The sequence below is a fragment of the Jaculus jaculus genome, chromosome 10, assembly GCF_020740685.1.
Source record: "Jaculus jaculus isolate mJacJac1 chromosome 10, mJacJac1.mat.Y.cur, whole genome shotgun sequence".
Lineage (NCBI taxonomy): Eukaryota > Metazoa > Chordata > Mammalia > Rodentia > Dipodidae > Jaculus > Jaculus jaculus.
The window spans coordinates 4,168,172-4,195,938 of NC_059111.1; the positions used below are offsets into that span (position 1 = coordinate 4,168,172).

General features: G+C 46.3%; 1 protein-coding gene and 1 pseudogene across 1 annotated transcript; both read right to left on the minus strand.

Moving 5' to 3' along the window:
- Positions 1 to 1,104: 1,104 nt before the first annotated feature.
- Positions 1,105 to 2,001, minus strand: LOC101596336 (annotated as a pseudogene).
- Positions 2,002 to 20,814: 18,813 nt separating this feature from the next.
- On the minus strand, positions 20,815 to 21,756 carry LOC123464052 (putative proline-rich protein 21). The gene has a single exon (XM_045160592.1). It carries the CDS (start codon positions 21,754 to 21,756, stop codon positions 20,815 to 20,817), a length of 942 nt encoding a protein of 313 aa, XP_045016527.1.
- Between the last annotated feature and the right edge of the window lie 6,011 nt (positions 21,757 to 27,767).

The window sequence follows — 27,767 nt, forward strand, 5'->3', positions numbered from 1 at the left end:
AATGACCACAAAACTGTGTTACAGCTCATTAGTTTAAGCAATTGTTCCCAAGTGTGTCATATTTTTTTTTAAATTTTTTATTTATTTATTTGAGAGCGACACACACAGAGAGAAAGACAGAGGGAGAGAGAGAGAGAGAATGGGCGCGCGAACTCCAGACGCGTGCGCCCCCTTGTGCATCTGGCTAACGTGGGACCTGGGGAACCGAGCCTTGAACCGGGGTCCTTAGGCTTCACAGGCAAGCGCTTAACCACTAAGCCATCTCTCCAGCCCGTGTGTCACATTTTTGGCCCTCAAAGATTCAATCCTAGATTTCAACTACATGTCCAGCTGAGAGGAAAAGAGTGTTAGAGTAAGCTGACAAAGGAACGAGACGATCCATGAGGACCAGAAGCCAGCCCCCACCACAAGCCCTCTTCCCAACAGTCCCTGCTTTTGTTCTGCAAGACACCAGGACAAGAAGTCAAACACTGCTGCTGCTCTATCTCCAATACCAAAACCCGCATGACTGAAACTCAGCCAACGTTACCATGAAGTGAGAATTTTGAGGCTCCTTTTTATGAAGGTCTTTTCTGGTCTTAAAAACAGAAAATTGTTTTACTTTCTACTGTTTAAACAAAGAAAGACTTTTGTCCCTTCCTGGCTGATCTTGGAGGAAAGGTCAGACACATGTCTTCAGAACCTACTCTGTACTTTTAACTTAGGTAAAAATCTGAAATGAACAGTATGTCAAAATTCCCGAACACTCTACTGTCCAAAACCCTTCACAGACCTAGTGAATGGAAGTAGTGAGTGAGAGCTCTAAGCTGGCCAGGTTCCTCATGGGGAGCAAGGGAGAAGTTATTTCCTAAATATGGCTACAGTCTACACAGGAGAAAAGCCTACATATAGTAGGACATGGAAACAATCTCACCTTGGCCATGGGACGCTTCTCCATGGTCAAAAAAGAGAGTGAGGAATGGAGGTTACTTCATCAAAAGGCAGACAGTTTTTTGAAGGAAACAGTGGAAGCAGACAGTAGAACCAGCTTCCTATAGCCACAGATCACTACCTTAAATCTAGCTGAAGCAATCATTAACCATTAGCCAGTCACTGTTACCTGTACAACAGTAACACTCACCATTGAAATTACCAAAAGTGAAAATTCCATCAGCCCTGGGTGAGAAAAATCAAAACAAGTCATCCTGACAAAGAAGTTGTCCATTTAAGGACAACTGATAAGATTGCACCCAGCTATACCTGACACTAAGACGCTATGCACAAGACCTCACTTGGGAAGTGTGAATTCATATTAACAAGGGCAGAACTGGGGGGGGGGGGAGAGCTACTGCTGTAACATTTTAGTATCCAGACAGCTTATCACAGACTGTTCCCAGGCGCACAGCATACTCCATTAACCACAGCAAGTAAGGCAGATGCATTAGTCATTTTTCTTTTCTTTTTGTTTGAGAAGCTTGTTTATCTCCCTCTTGGCCATTCCAGTGTACTTCGATATGATTCCGTGCTGGTTTAGTCCAGGGAGCAACAGTACAAAAGGCATAATCAGGTAGGTGAGAAGAAGGTTGCGCACTTGCTGTCCCACCCAAGCAACCGCCTCATGAAGTACCTTTTAAGCTTTTCTTCCTTTACAGTAAAGAGGCGTTTCCACCAGCCCACAGCTCTGCCTCGAGTTTTTGCTAAGTTGCTGCAAATGTCGTGGAATCTTTGCTGCTGTTCGGTGGTCCATTTATCAGAGCCAAAGAAAGATCCTAGGCGCTAGAATGGGAACAAGGTTATCAGCCAAGCACACAAGCATAACCAAACAGGAAACGCCAGAGAGCACAGACGGATCCAGGTGACCGATAATCAGGAGCAGCAAAGAGACGACACCCAGGATGGCAGGTGGGAACCAGGCCCTCTCCCACCGCAGGACCTCGTCCGCCATGAGCATCACTTCTCCCCATCCTTGCAGCTGCTCTTCCAGACTTGCAGTCTCCACAGCCAGCAGCTTCGTGCTGCGGTATCTCCCCCGGCCAAGGTTCACGAGGTGAGGTCTCGGAGAGTACCAGCGCGCCGCCGGCCTCCCCTCCGCCCGCACCCGAGAGCGCTGGGAACCGCCCCTGCGCCGCTTATATAGGCCGGCCGCCTCTCCCGACAGCCCTTGCGAAGCTCGCTCCTCATTGGACGAGACGAGCTCAAACTTAAAGGAAGCGGGCGCTAGGCCCTCTGTTGTTGTCATTGTTTGTTTGTTTGTTTGTTTGTTTTCGTTTTCCACGTAAGGTGTCGGTCGCTCTAGCCCAGGCTGACCTGGTATTCACCCTGGAGTCCCAGGGTGGCCTCGAACTCACCAGTGATCCTCCTGTTTCTGCTTCTCTAGTGCTGGGATTGAAGGTGTGCACCAAGCATGCCCGGCCCTGCTCAAACTTTTTAGTGAAGGATACAATTCAAATATTGGAACCAGGATGTTGAATAAGTCAGGTGTGTTTTCTTTTCAAAAAATATTTTATTTAGGGGCTGGAGAGATGGCTTACCGCTTAAGGCACATGCCTGGGAAGCCTAAGGGCCCAGGTTCAGTTCTCCCTAATGAATAAAATTTAAAAATAAATATAAATATCTTATTTACTTATTTATTTATTTTAGAGGGACAAAGAAAGAGGCAGAGAGACAGAATGAAAATGGATGCACAAACTCCAGCCACATGAGCCACTTGGATATATGGGAATAGTGGAAGCAGAGGCAGTCATGGAGGTAGCATCTGGAAGAACTGAAACAGTGGTTTCAACCCTAATCCTAGAAGTGGCTGACGCCAGGCGTGGTGGCGCACACCTTTAATCCCAGCACTCAGAAGGCAGAGGTAGGAGGATCATTGTGAGTCCGAAGCCATCCTGAAACTACATAGTGAATTCCAGGTAGGCCTGGGCTAGCGTGAGACCCTATCTCGGAAAAAATAAAATAAAATAAAAATAAAAAATAAAAGAAAGCCGGGCGTGGGGACACACACCTATAACCCCAGCACTCGGGAGGCAGAGGTAGGAGGATCGCTGAGAGTTCAAGGCCACCTGGGCCTATATATATAGCGAGTTCCAGGTCAGTCTGAACTAGCCTGAGGCCCTATCTCGAAAAAACAAATAACAATAACGATAATGATAATGATAATAATAATAATAATAAGAAGAAGAAGAAGAAGAAGAAGAAGAAAAGAAAAGAAAAGAAAAGAAAGGAAAAGAAAAGAAAAGAAAAGAAATGGTTGATAATAAGGACTCCACTTAGCTTAGCAGGTGTGTGTACGGAAACCAGGCAACAGATCCGTCCATCAAGCCCATCTCCCTGGCTACAGTTAGGCAGCTGAGGTAATTGTTTTGGTTCTCTACGTGGTGACTGCTGAGCAAATATCCACCGAGCTTAGGCGTGCAGAGTGAACACCTTTAGTACCACAGGTCTGTCTTTAAATGTGGTGCTCCTGGGAGAAAAACAGAATAATTCCAAGAATATGTCTGGCTTGCAAGGACAAATCAGTTATGAATGGCAGCAAAACCAAGAATTTTAAAGAAGAATAGAAGATCCATTATGGCCACAAGGCTCCTGAGCACATATTCTTGCTTCCAGTGACTTTTATTTTATTTTAGTTAGTTAGTTAGTTCTTTTTTTTCCAGGTAGGGTCTTGCTCATGTCTTGGCTGACCTGAAACTCTCTCTTTAGTCCCGGGCTGGCCTGGAACTCACAGTGGTCCTCCTACCTCTGCCTCCCAAGTACTGGAATTAAAGGCGTGCGCCACTGAGCACAACTCCAATGGCTTTTAAATGCTTCTTAGAAGCTGTGTGCTTCTAGAGTAACCTGTCTGTATGGATGGCAATTCACTGTGTTCCTAGGAAGAGTCCTTTCCTGGTTGAGATACCTAGAAAATTATCAAATTAAAAGCTAATTCAAGCCAGGCATGGGGACATATGCCTTTAATCCCATCACTCAGAAGGTAGAGGTAGGAGAATCACTGTGAGTTCGAGGCCACCCTGAAATGACATTGAAACCCTACCTCAAAAAGCAAACAAACAAACAAAAGCTAATTCAGTGATGGTTCTCTCTCTCTCTCTCTCCCTCTCTATCTCTGTGTGTGTGTGTGTGTGTGTGTGTGTGCGCGCGCGCACGCACGCAGACCCATGTGTTGGTCAGACGACAACTTTCAGGTCAGTCTTTGCCTTTCTGCCTTGTTTGAGGTACGGCTTCTCTCTCTGCTGTTCTTTGCTGGGCTTGCCACCTGCTGTCTGGGCAATTCTGTCTCTGTCTCTCAGTTCACCCTCAGCTGGGACTGTAGAATTTCCATGCAGCTTCTGGCTTTGTACGTGGGGTCAGCTTGAATGGTGATTCCCTTCATCGCCGAGTCCTCTCCCCAGCCTTCGATTAGGGTTCTATAGAGTACCGTAGTTCCTGGGATCTGATGAGGTAACATATTTTATCTCATCTATGAAACTTTCAATGATATGGTATGCCGTGGTTTAATTCAGTAAAAAAGAAAGAGTTCTGCCAATCAAATTGTAGGAAATCACTTTTTTTTTTTTGAGGTAGGGTCTCATTTAGGCTGACCTGCAATTCACTATGGAGTCTCAGGGTGGTCTTGAGCTCATGGTGATCCTCCTACCTCTGCCTTCTGAGTGCTGGGATTACAGGTGTGTGCCACCACACTCAACCCTATTTTCTTTTCTTTGAGGCAAGCCCAACAGACTGGCCTATTGTTTTGAGAGAGAGCAAGAGCGAGAGAGAGAGAGAATTGGCACACTAGGGTCTCCACCCCACATGTGTGCATCACCTCGTGTGCATGTGTGACCTTGCACATGCATCACCTTGTGTGTCTGGCTTACATGGGATCTGAAAAGTTGAACATGTGTACTTAGGCTTCATAGGCAAGTGCCTTAACCATTAAGTCATCTTTCCAGGCCAGAAATCACCTGTTTTAAGATGCAGTCTCATTCCAGAAAGGTTGAAAAAAAATTTAAGTCTATTTTAATTTTTTTGTTTATTTTATTTATTTATTTGAGAGCAACAAACACAGAAAGAGGGAGAGAGAGAGAGGGAATGGGTGCATCAGGGCCTCCAGCCACTGCAAATGAACTCCAGACGCATGTGCCCCTTGTGCATCTGGCTTATGTGGGTACTAAGGAATCAAGTCTCCAACCGGGATCCTTAGGTTTCATAGGCAAGCATCTAAGCCATCTCTCCAGCCCTTAAGTCTATTTTAAATCAATGACACACAGATGCTTTTCTCTCTAGAAGTAGGTTTTTTTAATTTTTATTTTTTATTAACAACTTCTATGATTATAAAAAATATACCATGGTATCACCATACCTGATTTTAACCTATACTACAGAGCCATAGTAACAAAAACAGCATGGTACTGGCACAAAAACAGACATGTAGATCAGTGGAACAGAATAGAGGACCCAGATGTAAGCCCAAGTAGCTATAGCCACCTGATATTCGATAAAAATGCCAAAAATACTCATTGGAGAAGAGACAGCCTCTTCAGCAAATGGTGTTGGGAAAACTGGATATATATCTGCAGAAGGATGAAAATAGATTCTTCTCTCTCGCCATGTGGATCCTAGCTACAGATGATTGGGCTTCTGCGTGAGAAGGAAAATACTTAGTAGCAGAGGCCAGTAAGGTAAAAAGGAGACATAAAGGGTAGAGAAAGTAAGGGAGGAGGATACTTAATAGGTTGATATTTTATATATGTAATTACAATGATTGTAATGGGGAGGTAATATGATGGAGAATGGAATTTCAAATGGGAAAGTGTTGGGGTGGGGAGGGAGGGAATTACCATGGGATATATTTTATAATCATGGAAAATGTTAATAAAAATTAAAAAAAAATAAAAGGACTAATGAACTGAAAAAAAAAACCATGGTAATGCCCTTCCCTCACCATTTTCCCCTTTAGAAGTAGGTTTTTAAAAAAGCTTTTAAAAAGAATTATATTACTTTTTAATTTATTTGAGAGAGAGTGAGGCAGATAGAGAGAATGAGTGTGCCAGGGCCTCCAGCCACTGCAAACAAACTCCAGACGCACGTGCCACCATGTACATCTGGCTCAGGCTGACTTGGAATTCACTATATAGTCTCAGGGTGGCCTCAAACTCATGGAAATCCTCCTACTTTTGCTTCATGAGTGCTGGGATTAAAAGCATGTGCCACCACACTCGGCTCATAGAAGTGAATTTTACTACATGCATCCAAATGCCACTCCACCATGAGAGAGAAAAAATCATGATGAGGGCTGGAAAGATGGCTTAGCGGTTAAGTGCTTGCCTGTGAAGCCTAAGGACCCTGGTTCAAGGCTGGATTCCCCAGGACCCACGTTAGCCAGATGCACAAGGGGGCGCACGCATCTGAAGTTCATTTGCAGTGGCTGGAGGCCCTGGTGTGCCCATTCTCTCTCTCTCTTTCTCTCCATCTGTCCTTCACAAATAAATAAATAAAAATAAACAACAATAAAAAAAAAAGAGCAGAGCCTCAGGAAGGCAACAGCTGTTTAAAAAATAATGATGATGACTCCTAACACCAAAGATGACAACGGTGACAACAGAATGAGACCCTAATTCTTTTCATGCACATATGGGCATGCGCATGTGGAGGCCAGAGGACACCTCCAAGTGTCATCCTCAGGAATGCCGCCCACCTTTTTACATAGGACAAAGATTTCTGGCCCTGGTTGGTGGTGGCCAGGCATGGGCTGGGAGCACGCAGGGACAGCCTGCGCTCTATTTGAACGTGGCACAAATCCTAGTGGATGCCAGATAAAAGCTGCTCTACAGCCACTGCTCTGGCCGCAGGGTAGAGGTGAGCAGGGCACCCCTATGGCTGTGGTGCTGACGCATGGAAGGCCACCACGCTTCCCACAGTGATAGTCTGTCATTTCTTCTGACCATCTCATAGGTCACCATCATTGGTACATGGCTCCTCTGAACACTGGGCTAGCTTGCTCTGCTCACACCTTGAAGCACACAGGACTCTAGCGGATCGGTGTAGTCTGGAACTTCCCTCAAGATGAGCCCTCCCAACTCATTCTGCCAGCCCATGACCTCTTTTTCCAGGAGTTCACACATAGCTGTAGACATTCCTCGTGCCTTCCTAATTCCCTTTTGCAACCTTGCTGTCCAAATATCATGGAAAAGCCTTCAAATGTTAAAAACTGAGGGGCTGGGGCTGGAGAGGTGGGTCTGTGGTTAATGGCACCTGCTTACAAAGCCTGAAGGCCCAGGTTTGATTTCCTCAGTACCCATATAAAGTCAGATGCACAAAGTGGAGCATGCATCTAGAGGTCTCTATTTCCTGTTTGTGTGTGTGTGTTTCTGCGTGTGTGCACACGTGCATAACCCAGGCTGGCCTCGAACTCCTGGTCCTCCTGCCTCCATGTCTTCAGCAATTTCCTACCAGCGTGCATCACCACAGCCAGCAAGTTCTCTATTTCTCACTCATTCTTGCTCATGTATATATATTTTTTTTCTGAGATAGGGTCTTGCTGTAGCCCAAACTGACTTGGAATTCACTATGTAGCCTTACGGTGGCCTCAAACTCATGGTGATCCTCCTAGCTCAGCCTCCCGAGTGCTGGAATTCAAGGTGTGCACCACTACACCCAGCCTAAAGTTTTTTACACGGAAGGGCTGGGGAAAACGAGTCAGGGATTAAATGGGCTTGCTTCCAAAGCCTACTAGCCTGGGCTCAATTCCTCAGCACCCACACACAGGCAGATGCATAGTGGTATAGGCATCTGTGATCCCAGTAGAGCTATGCCAATGGGAGGCAGAGCCAGGAGAATCTGAAGCTAGTGTGATGTTCATTTGCAGTCTGGCAGTTCATTTGCAGTGGCAAAAGGCCATGTCTTAAAGAAGACAGAGCACAGACACCTTGAAATTGTCCTCTGACCTCCATGTGTGCGTATGCATGCCAATGCATGTGTGCATGTACTTTCACACACACATAAACAGAATTATTACACCTTAAAAACCAGGCTGAGGGCTGGAGAGATGGCTTAGCGGTTAAGCGCTTGCCTGTGAAGCCTACGGACCCCGGTTTGAGGCTCGGCTCCCCAGGTCCCACGTTAGCCAGATGCACAAGGAAGCGCACGCGTCTGGAGTTCGTTTGCAGAGGCTGGAAGCCCTGGCGCACCCATTCTCTCTCTCTCCCTCTATCTGTCTTTCTCCCTGTGTCTGTCGCTCTCAAATAAAAAAAAAAAAAAAAAAAAAAAAAAACAGGCTGAATGGGTGCAATAGTGGCACGTGGAAGCCAGGTGCCCTCTAATTGGACTGGAGGCCTGCTGCATAGGAGAGAATACATCCCTGATACTGAAAACTTAAAACAGGGGTAGTCATGAGCCCTAAGGGTGTAATATCTGCTGCTGTCTGGCGAAATGTATATACTATGTTTATCAAACTGCCCAGTAAGCATTTATCTTAATGTTTATACCCTTATATTAATGCTACTCTCACTTTTGGTAGAGAATCTTCTCTTTTCAGAATGCAATGACCTTGGGATGACTCAGAAGGCATCATGGTGCTGGAAAGAAGTGACCTGAGTGCTCAGTACTGCAATATCTCAATCACACCTTCCAAGGCTCAGGGTCTGTTGCAGAAGCGGTGGTGGAAAGAATGTAAGAGCCAAAGGAAGGGTAGGACTCCTGACAACGTGCTCCCCCCAGACACAAAATGGCCTGGATCTCCATGACCTCACAGTGCCTGACACTCCCTACACAAGACCATCATAATAGGAGGAAAAGATCATGACATCAAAATAAAAGAGAGACTGATTGAGATGGGGAGAATGGAGTTTCAAAGGGAAAGTGGGGGGGAGGGAGGGTATTACCATGGGATACTTTTTATAATCATGGAAGTTGTTAATAAAATAATTTTTTGAAAGAAAAAAAGCAGGCTGGAGAGATGGCTTAGCTGGTAAGGCACTTGTCTGTGAAGCCTAATGACTCAGGTTTGATGCCCTGGGACCCATAAGGTAGTGCATGCATTTTGAGTACATTTGCAGTGGCTGGGGGCCCAGGCACACCCATTCTCTCTCTCTCTCCCCTTTTCCTCCCTGTCTTTCTCTCCGTCGGGTAGGTAGTGCTGAGGAAAGACCAGGCCCGCTGGTTCCTCCCAAAGGGTTGAGGAGGAGGGTGAACGTTGGACAACTCAGAACCTCTCCTAGTCACCGGAGAAAAACCACACTGAGTCGGGAGTCTTGATGAAGCAGGAACTCGCTTTATTGTTACAGGCGGTTGCCTATATAATGTTGAGAAGGAAGGCGAGGATTCTAGGACGGGGGAGGTAAGGGCCATTAGTAAACCGCGACCTTTGAGCACGCGGGATTGCCAGCTCCTATGCGGAAGTAGCAGGCCAGAAGCCATTCGGGGAGCTGGCCAGAGGCAGATCACCAAGCTTTAGCTAGGCTCGGGAAGTTCCACGAGGCCTCACGCCTGGGCCTCTCAAGGCCCAACACCTGTCAAATAAATAAATAATATAGTTTTTAAAATTCTTAAAACCTGAGGCTTATAAGTGACTGTAGAGCAGGACGTCTATGTCACCCTCTTCAAGGCTCAGGGTAGGTACATCACGGAAGAGGGGGTGACGGGAATGGACAAGCCACAGCATGGAGTGGAGTGCTGTGGAACACTTCTGGATAAACATGACTGTTGCACTCATGACCTCACGGCAATCCTCCAACTCTGCCTCCCAAGTGTTGGGATTAAAGGACTGTACAAGCTTGGGCCCATCAATATTCCCTTATGGATGGGGGAGAAGCGCCCAAGGCCCCACCCTCCCCCGAGGAGCTAGCGACCGTTCATGGTGGCTGCGGTGGGGGAGTCACATTTGCCAGTGGTGTAGCCACTGAAGAGCCGCCCGTGCTCTAGTAAGTAACCTTCATCCACGCTCATGTACGCAACCCTAACTAAATCCAGTGTGTCCTCCCCCGAGATAAAACCGTGCAAGAAGGATTGGTACTAGCTGGAGGGAAGAGAAAAGGGCTCAGCGGTAGCAAGAGAGGTAAGAGAGGTTAATGGGGAGTAAGTGTGATCAAAATGTATTATATGCACCTATGAAATTGTCATAAAATAAAAATAAAATTATTTTAAAAAATAAAATAAAATAAAATTATTAGCCGGGCGTGGTGGCGCACGCCTTTAATCCCAGCGCTCGGGAGGCAGAGGTAGGAAGATTGCTCTGAGTTGGAGGCCACCCTGGGACTCCATAGTGAATTCCAGGTTAGCCTGGGCTAGACTGAGACCCTACCTCGAAAAACCAAAAAATAAAATAAAATTATTTAAATAAAAAAACGGAAAAACCGAAGGCTTGGAAACTCTCCCAAAGAAACAGTCAGGAGCTGAATTTCTGGGTTACTTTTATGAAAGTCTAGAGCAAAAGAGGAAAGTCTTCAAGTAGTATTTCACCATCAAGCCCCGAGAAGCTCATAAAAGCTTTGGGATGCAATACAGAATCAATTTACAGGGTGCAGTGGCAAGAAGAGACACTATCTTTGACCTTGAGCAAGTCATTTAGCCTCCCTGACGTCTGTTTCCTCCACGATGAAATGAAGAGGGCGGCTGCATGCTCCGCGAGGCCTCCTCTAGCACGAGCGCTCTATGAAATAAAAGTCAACTTAGAGATTAATTGGGTTTCTGAGCCTCGAGCAATTAATTACACTGTCGCTGCCCCTTAGCAGACCCATCATGGGAGAAAATTAGATTCAACTGACAGATTTTAATCTCTATCAACTCTTGTTCTTTTTTAAATTCAACATTGTTTTTTGAGATTTGCAAATCAATGTTTGCAGAGAAGGTTCAGTCGCTTTCTGGGCAAGGAATTTGGCCTGCTAGACAAAGGGAAGTACCAAGTCCTCTGTTGCTTCCTTTTAAAAACGGGGCTATGACCGGGCGTGGTGGCTCACACTTTTAATCCTAGCACTCTAGAGGCAGAGGTAGGAGGATCCCTGTGAGTTCAAGGCCAGCCTGAGACTACATAGTAAATTCCAGGTCAACCTGGGCTAGAGCAAGACCCTAATCCGAAAAACAATAACAACAACAAAAAAGCACTTTGAGGGCTAGAAAGATGGCTCACTGGTTAAGGTGCTTGCCTACAAAGCCTAAGGTCCTGAGTTCGATTCCCCAGAACCCTTGTAAAGCAGATGTACAAGGTGTCTGGAATTTGTTTGCAGTGGAGGCCTTGGTGTGACCTTTTTTTTTTTTTTTTTGTTTGCTCTCTATCAAGTAAAGAAATTATTATTATTTTTTTTGAAGTAGGGTCTCACTCTAGCTCAGGCTGACCCGGAACTCACTATGTAGTCTCAGGGTGGCCTCGAACTCACCACAATCCTCCTACCTCTGCCTTCCGAGTGCTGAGATTAAAGGCATGCGCCACCATGCCCAGCTCCATAGCCACATTAAAAAAAAATTAATTTCCCAGCCGGGTATGGTGGCGCATGCCTTTAATCCCAGCACTCGGGAGGCAGAGGTAGGAGGATCGCTATGAGTTCAAGGCCACCCTGAGACTACATAGTGAATTCCGGGTGAGCCTGGGCTAGAGTGAGACCCTTCCTCAAAAAACAAAATGTGGCTGTGCTTTTTTCTCCTCACTGGTATGCATAACCTCAGCAGACTCTTCAGAGTCATGAAAATGATATAGTGGTTTTGTGAAACTCATCACCAGTTTCCAAAGTGTTTAAGGGCTCTCATTATGCTTATATGTACTTTATTTGTTTATTCAGTTGGTATTTTTCAAGGTAGGGTCTCACTCTAGCACAGACTGACCTGGAATTCACTATGTATTCTCAGGCTGGCCTCCAACTCACAGTGATCCTCCTACCTCAGCCTCCCAAGTGCTGGGATTATAAGCATGCACCACCATGCTCAGCAGGGAGAGAGATTGAGAGAGGGAGAGAGAGAGAACAGGTGTGCCAAGGCCTCTAGCCACTGCAAATGAACTCCAGATGCATGCATCACTTTGTCCATCTGGCTTTATGTGGGTCCTGGGGACTTGAACTCGGGTTTAGGCTTTGCAGGCAAGTGCCTTAACCACTGAGCAAGCTCTCCAGCCCAGAGAGTTCTATTTCTTGAAGGAGCTCCAAACACTTAGAAACAGAACACTTTGGTGGTCATTGTAGTTTCCTTCCCATTTCTGGGAGAAAACATGCAACCAGAAGCAGCTTATGGGAGGAAGGAGTTTATTTCAGGATTACAGTTTCACGGGAAAGCCTCATCATGGTGGAGAAAAGCAACCAGCTCTCAGCTTCACACACTGCCGCAGAGAGGGAACAGCCAGTCAACTGGCTCTGAACACACACTGTAGGCTAGACTACTCAACCCTCAGGTCTGCTCCCAGAAACAGACCTTGTCTATTGAGGCTCCACCTGTCAAATTCTCCTGGGCACTAAATAGGAAGCCTAATCAAAAACACCTGAAAAAGTCTGGAGAGATGGCCTAGTGGTTAAGGTACTTGCCTGCAAGGCCAAAGGAACCAGGTTTGATTCCCCAGCACTCACATTAGCCAGCTGCACAAAGGGGTGCATGCATCTGGAGTTTGTTTGCAGTGGCTGGAGGCCCTGGCATGCTCATTCTCTCTCTGTCTTTCTCTCTCTATCTGCCTATTTCTCTCCCTCTCTCTCAAATAAAATAAATAATAATAATAATTTAAAAAAAAAAAACACTGGAGGTGAGACAGCCTGGGGCTACGGAGTGAGTTCCAGGTCAGCATGGGCTGGAGTAAGACCCAGCGTGGGGTGCGCTGACATTTACTGAGCAGATTGAGAGAATCTTTGCCATACGTTTGCATGCTTACAGAAGACAGTTTCCTTCCTCCTTTTGCTCTCTCTTCACTCTCACTTCTCACTCGCTCGCTCTCTCTCTCTCTCTCTGTGTGTGTGTGATGAATGTGTGAGTGCGGGCACACGTGTGTCACAGAGCATGTGTGGCGGTCAGAGGACAACTTGGGTGTTTTTCCTCACCTTCCACCTTGAGTCAGCGTCTCTCCTTGACCAAAGCTGGCCTGAGAGCTTCCTGAGCTGCAATCCGTGTGCCTCCTTCTTGCTCTAGCCCAAGCTGACAGGAAATTCACTCTGTAGTCCCGAACTGGCCTCAAATTCACAGTGATCCTCCTACCTTTGCCTCTTGAGCACTGAGATTGAAGCTGTATACCGTCGTGCCCAGCTAAAATATAAGTTTTTGAGATACAGAGGGGGTGGTAAGAGTATATGGGCATTCCAGGGCCTCTTGCTGCTACAGACTCCAGATACATCCACAGTTTTGTGCATTTGGCTTTACATGAGCACTGGGAATCAAACCTGGGCCAGCACAGCTTCGCCAGCAAGTATCTTTAACGGCTGAGCCATCTTCCCAGACCTCTTTCTTTGTGTGTGTGTGTTTGTGTGTGTTATGCGTGTGGGTGTGCACATGCCATGGCACCTATGTGAGGGTCTGAGGACACCCCCAGAGTGTTTGTCCTTTCCTTTCAGCTTACTTGAGACAAGGTCTCCCTTGTTTCTCAGGGGGTGGTTGTTAGTTTTTTGTTTTGGCTGTGTCAGTCGAGTTGGCCCGTCAGCTTCCAGATTCTCCTGGTGCTTCTTCCCATTGCCGTGGGCTCGTTGCGATGACAGGTTCATGTGTCACTTTGTATCTGGCTTCATGTGGTGGTGGGAAATTGAACCGAGACTGTTGTCTCTTCATCCAGACAGAACAACTGCTCTGGGACCACGTGGTGCACAAGCCCATCAGATACAGACTAAACTCTGCTCACAGGCTCGTAATAGCCTTAGTTCATGCCTTATGACATCCATGGGATTTGACCTTCTTTCCTCCCTTGGCCACCATTTTCCTTCCCAAATGTATTGGCGATGGTCCACCTTTATTGTCAGTTTGACTAGATTTAGAATCTCCTAGGAGACACACCTCTGGGGGGGTCTGAGAGAGTGTTTCTAGAGAGACTAAAGTGAGGAGGGAAGATCTGTCCTAATGATGGGTGACACCATCCCATGAGCTGGAGTCCTAGACTAAATAAAAAGAGAGAGAAAGTAGAGGACCAGCATGCCTTTCTCTTTGCTTCCTGATTGCAGACCCTGTGGCTTGAATTCAGTGTCCCTCATAAACTCATGGGTTTTCAATGCTTGATTCCCCAGCTGGTGGCAGTTTGGGGATTAGAGCCTTGAGGGAGGTGGTGTGCTGCGGGGCGTGGGCTTACGGGTGTCATAGCCAGCTTCCCCTGCCAGTGTTTGGCAGTTTCCTGATGCTGTTGTCTGCCTAATGGACAACAGGAGGTGATGTCCAGCCTCTGCTCATGCCATCATTTTCTTTCTTTTTTTTTTTTTAATTTTTTTTGTTCATTTTTTATTTATTTATTTGAGAGCGACAGACACAGAGAGAAAGACAGATAGAGGGAGAGAGACAGAATGGGCGCGCCAGGGCTTCCAGCCTCTGCAAACGAACTCCAGACGCGTGCACCCCCTTGTGCATCTGGCTAACGTGGGACCTGGGGAACCGAGCCTCGAACTGGGGTCCTTAGGCTTCACAGGCAAGTGCTTAACTGCTAAGCCATCTCTCCAGCCCCATCATTTTCTTTTTTAAAAAATATATTTTATTTGTTTGTTTATTTGAGAAAGAGACAGAGAGAGGGAGAGAATGGGCATGCCAGGGCCTCCAGCCACTGCAAACAAACTCCAGATGCTTGTGCATCTGGTTTCTGTAGGGTCCTTTGGCTTTGCAGGCAGGTGCTTTAACCACTAAGCCATTTCTCCAGTCCACATGCCATCATTTTCCCTGCCATCATGGAGCTTCCCCTCAGTCTGTAAGCCAACATAAACCTTTTTGTCTCACAGCTGCTTTTGGCGGGGTGTTTTGTGGCAACAACGAGAAGATAACCGCAGCCCAGACCCAGCATGGCCAGCTGCCTTGTGCCCACCTTGGCAAACTTCCCCTGCTAGGATGGACTTTGTCCTCTTGGTGGTGGTTTGATTCAGGTGTCCCCCATAAACTCAGGTGTTCTGAATCCTAGGTTCCCAGCTGATGGAGATTTGGGAATTAACACTTCCTGGAGGGAGTGTGTTTTTGCGGGCAGGCTTATGGGATTATAACCAGTTTCCCCATGCTAGTATTTGGCACACTCTCCTGTTCCTGTTGTCCACCTGATGTTGGCCAGGGGTTGATGTCCACCCTCTGCTTATGCCATCATTTCCCCCTGCCATCTTGGAGCTTCCCCTCAAGCCTGTAAGCCAAAATAACCCCCCCTCCCCAGAAGATGCTCTTGGTTGGGTGATTTCTACCAGCAATGTGAAACTGACTGCAACACCCTCACACTGCGAGCCAAAATAAACCCTTTCCTTCCTTACATTGTTTCAGTCCAGTATTTAGTTTTATCAATAAGAAAAGTACTGATACAGTTGCTTTAAGTCTGCAGTGCCTAGTATGGAGCCCAATGTACAAAAGACATCCTGGAGATGATGCTGAATCCCAAAGGAGATAGCTGGCAGATGAATGACGCGAGCTAATCCAGCCTTAAAGGTGGCAAGTGACACGATGATAAAAGAAATATCTTCTTTCTTGATTCACAAGTGAAACCCCATCTTCTGGGGAAAGGTGCCTGTGTCAGCTATCTGCTTATCAAACTGTGTTAGCCAGTGAGGAAGGAGCGCCTCTGTGTAATCATCTGTCTCGGGGAGTTCAGTCACGTGTTCAACTCACAGCCTGTTTGTCAGGATGAAGGATGCTCTCTGGCGAGAGCCGACAGCAGGACAGGCCGAGCTCGAACGACAGTCTGCCCTGTGGAGATTGACTTTAATGACGCACAGGATAAACAGAAGATTAAAAGCAACACTCAGTGAGTGACAAGTCCTGAGTTCACCTCTGCTGGAAATACAGGATCTCTACATGGCTGAGCATTGTCTCAGGCCTATAGATGGATGTATCTGTCTGGTTGCTAAGGATCCTGTGTTACTCACATGGGCTCCTGTGTGAGGAAAGGAAAGGAAAGGTTTTTCTTAATTTAGAGATCTACTTTTGTGTATTTTATTTAATCATACTCATAAGGCAATTTTTAAATAACTTTTTTAATGAGAGAGAGTGTGAGAGAGAGAGAGAGGGAGAGGGAGAGAATTGGTACTCCAGGGTCTCCAGCCACTGCAATTGAACTCCAGATGTGTGCACCATCTTGTGCACATTTGCAACCTTGTGCACTGTGCCACCTTGTGCATCTGGCTTATGTGGGCTCTGGAGAGTTGAACATGGGTCCTTAGGCTTTGCAGGCAAGCTCCTTAACCTCTAAACCATCTTTCCAGCCCCCACAAGGCAGTTAATATTTTATTTATGTATTTATTTGAAGGAGAGAGAAAGGGACAGATAGAGAAAGAGAATGGGCCTGCTGGGGCCTCTAGCTACTGCAAACAAACTCTAGATGCCTGTGCCACCTTGCATATCTGCCTTACATGGTGTGGTGGCCCCCAATATGTTCAGTTTTTTATTTGTTTGTAGTTTGCTTCTGTAGCCACCTGGCTGGAGGCAGTGTCACTGGGTGTATCTTAAGGTGTAGTGGTGGATTTCAGATTTCAATCTAAAGATATGTAAAGTGTGTCTAACTGGAGTTCCTGAAGTATGCTGTGCTGTGTGGCTTTTGTCTTATAGGCTTGTGATTCCTCTCTGTTTGGTCCTGTGAATGCAGGCCAGCTTCTTCTGTCATTATGGAACTTTCCCTGGATCTGTAAGCATCAATAAATATCCATTCCTCCATAACTGTGCCTGGTCTAGATATTCATCTCAGCGAACTTGAATCTGTCTGCTACACATGGGTATAGGAGAATTGAACCTGGGTCCTTAGGGTTTGTAGGCAAGCACCTTAACCACTAAGCTATCTCTTCAGCCCCCACAAGACAATTTCTAAGAGTACTTAGAGGGTCTGAGAAAATAATAGATCAAAAAAGTTATGTGGACAAGCAGAGATTATGTTGCTAATATGTAATATTGTTAATAATATTGCTCTATTACATAGCCTTCAATTTGTGCTGAGAAGTCATGCTTACTAGAGCTAGGGAGATAGCTCAGCAGTTAAAGGTACTTGCTTGCAAAGCCTGCAGGCTCAGGACCCCAGTACCCATGTAAAGCCAGATGCACAAAGTGACATATATGCCTGGAGTTTGTTAGCACTGGCAAGAGGTCCTGGCACGAATTCATTCTCATTCATATCTCTATCAATCTATCCATCTTAAAGTAAATAAAAAAAAATTTTTTTTTCAAAGAAATCACACTTATTCCCCCAGTCCTGTAGGGACAGACAGCTCACCTCGTAGGTGGCTCATTTCATGAAATTAATGCAACCTAAACCTAATATTCACAAAATAATGCCATTTTCATAAGAATCATTACATTAATAATAGTAACATTCACGGGCTGGACCGATGGCTTAGCAGTTAAAGTGCCTGCCTGCTAAGCCTAAGAACCCAGGTTCGATTCTCCAGTACCCATATAAGCCAGTTGCACAAGGTGGTGCATGCATCTGAAGTTTGTTTGCAGTAGCTGAAGGCCCTGGTACATCCATTCTCTCTCTATTTTCCCTTTTCTTTCTTTCTCTGAAATAAATAACTGAATAAAATATTTTAAAAAATAACAGCTATATTCAGATGTGCCATTACACATTGTTTCTGCTAAGGATATGCTTTTTCATGTGTGTGTAGTGTATGTATATATGTGTGTTTATGTATGTATGGGAACACGTGTGTGGGGAGTGCATGTGTAAATATGTGACACATGCATGTGGAGGCCAGAGGGTAATGTTAATTTTCTTCCTCAGTCACTCAACACCTTAATTTTTGAGACAGGGTCTCCCACTAAACCTAGAACTCACAGATCCAACTAGACTAGCTAGCCAGCAAGCCCCAGGAATTCTGTCACTGCCTCCCTGGTGCTGGGATCATAGGTGTGCACCACCACACCGGCATTTTCGTGAGTGCTGCAGATCTGAACTCAGGTCCCCGTGCCTGCACAGCAAGTACTTTACTGGCTGAGCCATCCCCCAACCTCGTGTATGGTGTTTTAAAATGAACAGAAAGAAACCTAGGTGGGAAAGCCACAAGAAGTACCCATTTTTGGAGATAGTTTGTCTCCAGAACAGGGAAACTTTCTACTTTCTTGTATACTCTATTTTTTTTTAAATATTACATATATTTTTAAAAATATATTTTATTTATTTATTTATTTGAGAAAAAGGGAGGGAGGGAGAGAAAGAAAGAGGAAGGGGGGGGAGAGAGAGAGAGAGAAAGAATGGGCACACCAGGGCCTCCAGCCCACTGCTAACAAACTCCAGATGCATGTGCCCCTTTGTGCATCTGGCTTACGTGGGTCCTGGAGAATCGAACCTGGATCCTTTGGCTTTGCAGGTAAACGCCTTAACCGCTAAGCCATCTCTCAGGCTGGTATACTCTTTGAAAACATAGATCTTACTCAAATGGGAGCAGTGTTATTTGGCTATAGCATATCTTTTGTTGATTTGGTTTTGCGAGGTAGAGCCCCTCTCCAGCCCAGGCTGACCTGGAGTTCACTCTGTAGTCTCAGGGGGGCCTCGAACTCACGGTGATCCTCCTACCTCTGTCTCTTGAGTGCTGGGATTAGAGACGTGTGCCAGCACGGCCGGCAACCTATCTTATTATGTAATTCAACCGCGTATTTGCATGTGATGCCCAAAATCACTGGGCAGGCCACGCGGTTGGTAGCGCTGCGGCGCTCGCGCCAGCAGATGGCGCTGTGGTGCAGCCTGAGTCCGTCCTCCCCTGGGCCGCGGTCGCGTCCGCTCAGCGGTCACCCCGCAGGACCGTGCACCGGCTGTGGGGACCCACGGGCGTACGCGCGGCAACACAAAAGCCCATCGGACAGGTATTTGCATGCCGTTTCCCGGGAGCTGGCTACAGTACACCCAAACCAGAAGGGATTCCTCTCGAATGTCTTTCTGGACATTTTCCTTTGAACAGAGCCGAAGGAAAACGGGTGGCAAGAAACGTCTAGACATCCCAGGTGGATGCGGCCTCTAGCAACGTCTCCTGGAAGCCAGGGGGGTGTGCGCGAAGAAGGCGGAGGTGGTCGGCTGTACCTGAGACAGTCCAGCCAGAGCTTCGGGCCAGCGCCCGGCGCCAGGTACCGGCAAGCAGCACGGGCAGCTCCAGCTTTGCATGCGTGGCGCAGCCTGGTCCTCGCATCCCGCTTTGGCTTTTGATTAGCAGGACATAAAATTCAAATGAATCAACTGAGCCATCGCTTTTCACGTGCAGTTTTATATAATTGCAAGCAGTCACATTTATATTTTATTTTACATAACCCTGGAGCCTGTCCAAGTTTTCCTAGTCAAACACTGACACTTGGGTTGTCTATCCAAATATGGGTCTCTGAACAACGCGTCCACAGCACCTTAAAAATTCATTCAAACTGGGCGTGGTGGCTCAGGCCTTTCAATCCCAACACTTGGGAGGCAGAGGTAGGAGGGTTATTGTGAGTTCAAGGCCACTCTGAGACTACAGAGTGAATTCCAGGTCAGTAGTAGTAAAAAAAAAAAAAAAATCCATTCAATTAAATATGAATTCTTTTGTTACTTTAAATGATTTTCTAACCTTCTGACAGCCTCCTGCAATTTTTACATGTGGTTTACTTCACCCAAGCTTAGAGTAACACAAAGGTCGCAGGGACAGACATGGTTTTGTGGCTAGGCTTTTGCTTGATCTTATTATTTATTTATATTTGTTGTTCTGAGGTAGAGTCTCATTCTAGCTCAGGCTGACCTGGAATTCACTATGTAGTCTCAGGGTGGCCTTGAACTCACAGCTCTACCTCCTGAGTGCTGGGATTAAAGGCGTGCACCACTAAGCTTGGCTTTAAAACAATTATTTATTTATTTATTTTAAGAGAATGGGTACACCAGGGCCTCCAGCCACTGCAAACAAACTCCAGACACATGTGCCACCTTGTGTATCTTCCTCACATGGGTCCTGGGGAATCAAACCTGGGTTCTTTGGCTTTGCAGGCAAACATTTTACCTGATAAGCCAGCTCTCCAGACCTTGATCTTACTTTTAAATATTTTATTTTTATTTATTTATTTGTTTATTTGACATAGAAAGAGGGGGAGAGAGAGAGAATGGGCACACAAGGGCCTTCAGCCACTGCAAACCAACTCCAGATGCATGTGCCCCCTTGTGCAGCTGGCTAACATGGGTCCTGGGGAATCCAACCTGTGTCTTTTGGCTTTGCAGGCAAGTGCCTTAACCACTAAGCCATCCCTCCAGCCTTGATCTTATTTTTAGAGAACTTGAGGTAACAGAGGAATCTTAATTGGTACTGGAATTTCTGGTGCAAATGCCACATTAAAGCCAGAAGTTGGGGTTCCCAATAATTCAGTGGAAACGGCACCAGATGGACAGTTAGTGACAGCTCTTTAAGGCCCCCAGTACAGTGAAGCACTAATGGGGTGGTGTGGCTTCATGTACAGAAAGTCCTTTTCATGTGCCATGTTACCAGGACTCTGATCAAAGCAGTTATCTATTAGGAGGATGGGCACTGTGCAGCCACCAATGGCCAGGTCAAAGCTCTCATGTGCCTCAGGGAAAAGAAAAATAGAATGAGGTTCATTAATTCTTGAAGTGCATTAAACACAGAAATTCTATATCTTTTCTCCCCAGAAGGTAGACTGTTTCCCTTTTGTCCTTTCATGTGTGTGTGTGTGTGTGTGTGTGTGTGTGTGTGTGTGTAGTTCAGAGGACAGTCTTGGGGTGTGGGACTTCTCCTTCCTCCTTCATTGAGACAGGGTCTCTCTTGTTTTGCCACTGTGGATGCCAGACTAGCTGGCCCAGTAGCTCTGGCATTCTCCTGACTCTGCCTCCCATTGCCACAGGTGCACTGCCACAGGTGCACTGCCACAGGTGCACTGCCACAGGTGCACTGCCGCAGGTGCACTGCCACAGGTGCACTGCCAAAGGTGCATTGCCATAGGTGCATTGCCACAGGTGCACTGCCATAGGTGCATTGCCACAGGTGCACTGCCATAGGTGCAGTGCCATAGGTGCATTGCCACAGGTGCACTGCCACAGGTGCACTGCCGCAGGTGCACTGCCGCAGGTGCACTGCCACAGGTGCATTGCCATAGGTGCATTGCCATAGGTGCACTGCCATAGGTGCATTGCCATAGGTGCAGTGCCATAGGTGCAGTGCCATAGGTGCAGTGCCATAGGTGCAGTGCCATAGGTGCAGTGCCATAGGTGCACTGCCACAGGTGCAGTGCCGCAGGTGCAGTGCCATAGGTGCAGTGCTGCAGGTGCAGTGCCATAGGTGCAGTGCCGCAGGTGCGGTGCCATAGGTGCACTGCCATAGGTGCAGTGCCATAGGTGCAGTGCCGCAGGTGCAGTGCCACAGGTGCACTGCCACAGGCGCACTGCCACAGGTGCGGTGCCATAGGTGCACTGCCATAGGTGCAGTGCCGCGGGTGCAGTGCCATAGGTGCACTGCCACAGGTGCAGTGCCGCAGGTGCAGTGCCGCAGGTGCAGTGCCATAGGTGCAGTGCCGCAGGTGCAGTGCCATAGGTGCATTGCCACAGGTGCACTGCCACAGGTGCACTGCCACAGGTGCACTGCCGCAGGTGCACTGCCGCAGGTGCAGTGCCGCAGGTGCACTGCCACAGGTGCACTGCCACAGGTGCACTGCCACAGGTGCACTGGGATGACAGACACGTGCCCTACCGGTGTCCAGCTTTCTGTGTGTTCCGGGGACCCAAACGCAAGTCATCAGGCTTGTGCAATAATAAGCTTTTTTCTTTGTTTGTTTTGTTTTTTTTTGAGGTAGGGTCTCACTCTAGCTCAGGCTGACCTGGAATTCACTCTGTAGTCTCAGGGTGGCCTTGAACTCACGGTGGTCCTCCTACCTTGCCTCCTGAGTGCATGCATGTGTGCCACCACGCCCAGCTTTTTCAGTAAGCATTTTTAATCACATCATCTCCCCAACCCCAAGCTGCTCTTAATCAAGTAGGTGAAATACATCATAGATCAGATTTTTCTCAAGAATGACATCTCTGGGGCTGGGAGATGGCTTGCCATTAAAGATGCTTGCAAAGTGTGCCTGCCCAGGTTCAATTCCCCAGCCACCCTCATGAAGCAGGTGGTCCGTACTTGCTATGCATGCATGCATACATACATACACACACATAATAATAATAATAAAATAATAACATATCTTGAGCCAGCTGTGATGGCACATACCTTTAATCCCAGCACTTAGGAGGCAGAGGTGGAAGGATCACTGTGAGTCTGAGGCCAGCCTGAGACTACACAGTAAATTCCAGGCCAGCCTGGGCTAGAGCGAGACCCTACACTGAAAAACCAAAAATTAAAAAAAAAAAGCTGGGCGTGGTGGCGCACACCTTTAATCCCAGCACCCAGGAGGCAGAGGTAGGAGGATCGCTGTGAGTTCAAGGCCACCCTGAGACTACATAGTGAATTTCACATCAGCCTGGGCTAGAGTGAGACCCTACCTCGAAAAGCCAAAAAAAAAAAAAACCAAACCCAAAAATCCAAAAAAGAATAACATCTCTTTAAACTTGAATGTATGCATACATGCAAACACAGATAATAAAGAATAACATATACTATGTATAATAAAGAATAATACATATGTAATAAGAATAACACATCTCTTTGAATTTGAGTGTGGGTTCCCAGCTCACAGTTACTGCATGGATTTGGGGCTTGCAGAAGGAAGGACCCTTACTCTAAGAGGACCAGTGTGCGAGATGACAAGTGACCTCGGTGCAGAACCTGAGGGAGAGAAATGTAGTTCCCATGCTGAGGGGCAAACGCAGGAACTCGGCCTCTTTGGCCTGTTCACTGAAGCCCAGTCAAGTCCCTCGCCTGGCCTCACCTTGCAGGGTTGCTGTCCTTGGCGCTCACACGGGGTCGCAGCCGTTGACATGGAAACGAACACCCTACTTTAATAAGCTGGTGCTGCTGTGGGAGGGTGCTGACTGCATTAAGTAGGGAGAGGAGAAAAGACCCATATAGCGAGATAGCCACATTACAGGCCTTGGTCATGCAGAGGTGAGGTGTTTTGGAAGCAGATTTGGGGCTAAAGCCACACAGACTCTTACTTGGTCCTTGTAGTTTATGACACATTTGCCAAAGCAGTTGCAACCTAAAATTTTTATTTCCAACCATAACCCATGAAAAGAATCGTACAGCCCCTAAAATATTCATGTTATTGCTGCTGCTAGAATTTGCGGGTTTGCCTTGAGCTAGACCTTAGCATAAAAGACATCGTACTAAAAATAATTGGCATAAAGCCATCAACTTGCTCATTTTCTCTCTTTCACTGTAAGACAATAAAGGAATAAGTGATGTCTCACTTGGCTTTGCACATTTGCATACTTAAAGGTTTGGATACTTTCCTGCAAAGCAAATTGGGCCCAATCAGACAGAATGCTACTGGGCGAATATTTAAAATTTTCAAATGTATTAATTCTTTCTGGCTGTAGATTGCTAGCAAAATTTGACTATTATACTAATGATGAATTATTGAATAAATGTAGCAAATTAGCACAGCGGAATGCTACTAGGAAAAGTCGTATTGGCATTATTTATAATGTTCTAAATACATATGGCATGGTAACGTACGCTTCAACATCACCATGCCGCCATTCTATGACTACAAGTTAGGACATGCTAACATGTTTGAATTTTTTTGTTTTTATTTCTATTGGAAACCGAGAGAGAAAGAGAGACAGACAGACAGACGGACGGACTGATGGAGGGAGGGAGGGAGGGAGAGACAGAGGGAGAATGGGCACGCCAGGGCCTCTAGCCACTGCAAAAGAACTCCAGACACATGTACAATCTTGTGCATTTGGCTTATATGGGACCTAGAGAATTGAACCTGGGTCCTTGGGCTTCACGGGCAAGCTCCTTAACTGCTAAGCCATCTCTCCAGCCCCATGGTAACATTTAATAGCCAAAATATAATGGCTCTGGCTCTTGTCCTGCTTGATTATCCAGTTGTTGCTCTTAATTTTTTTAAATATATTTTACTTTATTTATTTATTTGACAGAGAAAGTGGGGGGAAAGAGAGAGAGAGAGAATGGGCATGCTTGCCTCCAGCCCACTGCAAATGATCCCCAGACACGTGCACCCCTTTGTGTATCTGGCTAACATGGGTCCTGGGAATTGAACCTGGGTCCTTTGGCTTTTCAGACCTTAACTGCTAAGCCATCCATCCTTCCAGTCCTTAATTATTTTAAATTTATTTATTTATTTATTTATTTATTTGAGAGCGACAGACACAGAGAGAAAGACAGATAGAGGGAGAGAGAGAGAATGGGCGCGCCAGGGCTTCCAGCCTCTGCAAACAAACTCCAGACGCGTGCGCCCCCTTGTGCATCTGGCTAACGTGGGACCTGGGGAACCGAGCCTCGAACCGGGATCCTTAGGCTTCACAGGCAAGCGCTTAACCACTAAGCCATCTCTCCAGCCCAGTCCTTAATTATTTTTTACAAATTCTACGTTTTAAAATATTTGAAGCCAGGCATGGTGGCGCACACCTTTAATCCCAGCACTTGGGAGGCAGAGGTTGGAGGATCGCCGTGAGTTGGAGGCCACCCTGAGATTACACAGTGCATTCCAGGTCAGCCTGGACTAGAGTGAGACCCTACATCAACAACAACAGCAACAAAAATGCTACAAATAACCTGAAAGCAGAAATTATAAGTGTAAAATTATATATACATTGTCTATATTTCAAATATAGACAAAATAATTAAGTGTATTGAAAAGCACACAAATATTAAAACTGATGCAAGATAAAAGATAAAATGAGGGCTCAGTGGATAAAGTACTTGCCACTCAAGCTAGGGTACCAAAATTCCATCCTCAGACCACCGCCTAAAAAGCTGGAAGCCAAGCCGGACGTGGTGCGCACGGCTTTACTCTCGGGAGGCAGAGGTAGGAGGATCGCCATGAGTTTGAGGCCACCCTGAGATTACAGAGTGAATTCCAGGTCAGCCTGAGCTAGAGTGAGGCCCTACCTTGAAAAACCAAAAAAATAGAAAAGCAAAGCTGGAAGCCGCGGTGGGCTTCTGTGATCGCGGCGTGCTGACTGTCGGCGAGATGGGCGGTGAGGACAAGAGGGTTTCCCTGACGCCTGCGGCAAGAGCAGCAAAGCACAGCAGAGCAAGCGTGCAGGCTGAGAAAGCTCGCCTCAAAGGAGGAGGCAACGTGCGGAGGGGTTCGGTGGTGTCCTCTGCCTTCACGTGGGCTGCAGTACCATGTGCTCCCCAGCACACGCACACAGACACACACAGCAATTTATAAAAATTTATAAAAATTGTCCTGTTACACAAATAATTAAACAGAAAAAAATTGAAAGGGACATCATTTATTATCACAATAGCTTTTAATAATAGCAGGGAAATGATAGAGCACATATAAGATCTCCATGGGGAAATCTCTAAAAATTTTAAAGGCCATTATAAAATACCAGACCAAGCCAGGCGTGGTGGCGCACGCCTTTAATCCCAGCAATGGGGAGGCAGGGGTAGGAGGATCACTGTGAGCTTGAGGCCAGTCTGAGACTGCAGAGTGAATTCCAGGTCAGCCTGGGATAGAGTGAAATCCCACCTCAGGAAAAAAAAAAAAAAAAATCTTAATAAATTTAGAGATTTTGTATGTTAATGGGTGGAAGACATTGCTTAATATGTCATTTTCCTCAAATTAACTCATAAGTGAAAAATTCCAATAGCAGTGTGTGTGTGTGTGTGTGTGTGTGTGATTTGTCGTATGTGTGGTGTAAGCATATATCTGTGCTCTTGCAGCGCCCATACACTCGCCTATGGCAGGGGCCACTCCCAGTGGCCAGAGCAGCATGTCCAACGTCTAGCTCCATCATTCTATTTCTTTTTTATTTTGAGTCGGACTCTTTTGCTGAAACCCAGGCTTGCTATCATCATGAGCCTGGAGAAGACCTGGTTTCTGCTCCTCTTCATGGAGCTGGGGTTATATGTGCTCATGGCCATGCCCGGCTGTTTATAAGGGATCTGGAGATTCCAACTTGGGTAGTTTCAGATCCCAGACCTTCATGTTTGCACAGGAAGTACACAAAACCACTGAATCAGCCCTCCAGCTCTCAAGAGTTGTTTTTTTTTTTAGGAACTTGGCAAACATTCCAAAATTGCTGTGGAAGAACAAAAGTCCACAAATGAGCCGGGCATGGTGGCGCATACCTTTAATCCCAGCACTTGGGAGGCAGAGGTAGGAGGATCGCCATGAGTTCGAGGCCACCCTGAGACTCCATAGTGAATTCCAGGTCAGCCTGGGCTAGAGTGAGACCCTACCTCGAAAAACCAAAAAAAAAAAAAAAAAAAAGTCCACAAATGACACCATCAATTTTGGGGAGGAAGGACGCGGTGGAGGGTGTTTACCCTGTCAGAAACAGCCACCACGGGGCATTCTGGGAAAGCCACAGGGACAGACAAGTAGAACAGTGGCACGATGATTGAGCCTTTTAGCATGGATCTACTGATACTGGGTTCTTCCTTAATGAAAAGGTGGCACTTCATATCATATGGATACTGGAGTGGATGGGGTAGGAGTAAGTGCTCACTGTTTGGAGAAAAATAAGTCTAGAGGACTTAGATCCCTACGGCATACCATTCACACAGGAAGTCCCGTGAATCTCAAACACAAAATAATGAAACGATTCCCCCGTAGAAGAAAATGGAAACATCTGTGTTCATCTGGAATGGGGAGAGAACTTTATTTTTTTAATGATAGAAATTTTCTTTTTAAAAATATATTTATTTATTTGTTTGAGAGAGAGAGAGAGAGAGAGAGAGAGAGAGAGAGAGCATGCATGTGTGTGGGCGTATGCTATAGCAGGGTGCACACAAGAGCCACAGCAGGCTCTCCTTATCCAAGGGGGACATTTCCCAAGACCCCAAATTGATGCATGTAGCTGTGGCTAGTATCAAAGTTTATACACTACGGATTTTCCTAAATATACATAGCTATGATAAAGTCTAATGTATGAGGTAAGCATCGTAATAAATTAATAACAATAATAAAGCAGAAAATTATAATATGCTATAATAACAGTTATATGATTACTGACTCTCTCTCTCTCTCAAGAGCTTGTTGCTCGTGCCCCATCTATAGAAGGACGCAGGGAACAACGCTGATTGCCCTGGCATTTATTCTAGAGACAGCCTCTTATTCAGCTGCAGCGCAGTGAACCAGGGAATAATGATTCTGTGGGAAGCTATGCAGAAGTAGGGAGCAATAAATAATTTATACACAGAGCCAAAAGATTAAAAAATTCAGTGTCGAGCTGGGTGTGGTGGTGCCTATCTTTATATCTAGCATTTGGGAGGCTGAGGTAGGGGGATTCCTGTAAGTCCAGAGCCACCCTGGGGTGCAGAGTAAGTTCCAGGTCAGCCTAGACAAGAGTGAGACCTTGCCTTAAAAAATGTTGAATAAAAAAATTACAATATTGTTTGTATGAATAAGAGAGAGCAAGAGAGAAAAGGGGGAGGGAAGGAGGCACAGCCTAAACTATCAGGATACATTAATATCTAAGGACATCTCCAATCCTATCAGAATGCATGCAGACCACAAAGGGGAAATGAAATGAAGTAAAATAAAATAAAACAACGAAAAGAAAGCATGCCTGCACTTAATCCCACAGCGACAATAGCATGTCGTGAGAACAGTGATGAGTTCAGCTGTCACCTGCGGGAAGCAGTCACACAGCTAGGAAGAGC

Bases quoted from the DNA above. Each gene is read 5' to 3' on its own strand.
- LOC123464052 (XM_045160592.1), bottom strand. From the start codon at position 21,756: ATGACTTGCGTTTGGGTCCCCGGAACACACAGAAAGCTGGACACCGGT.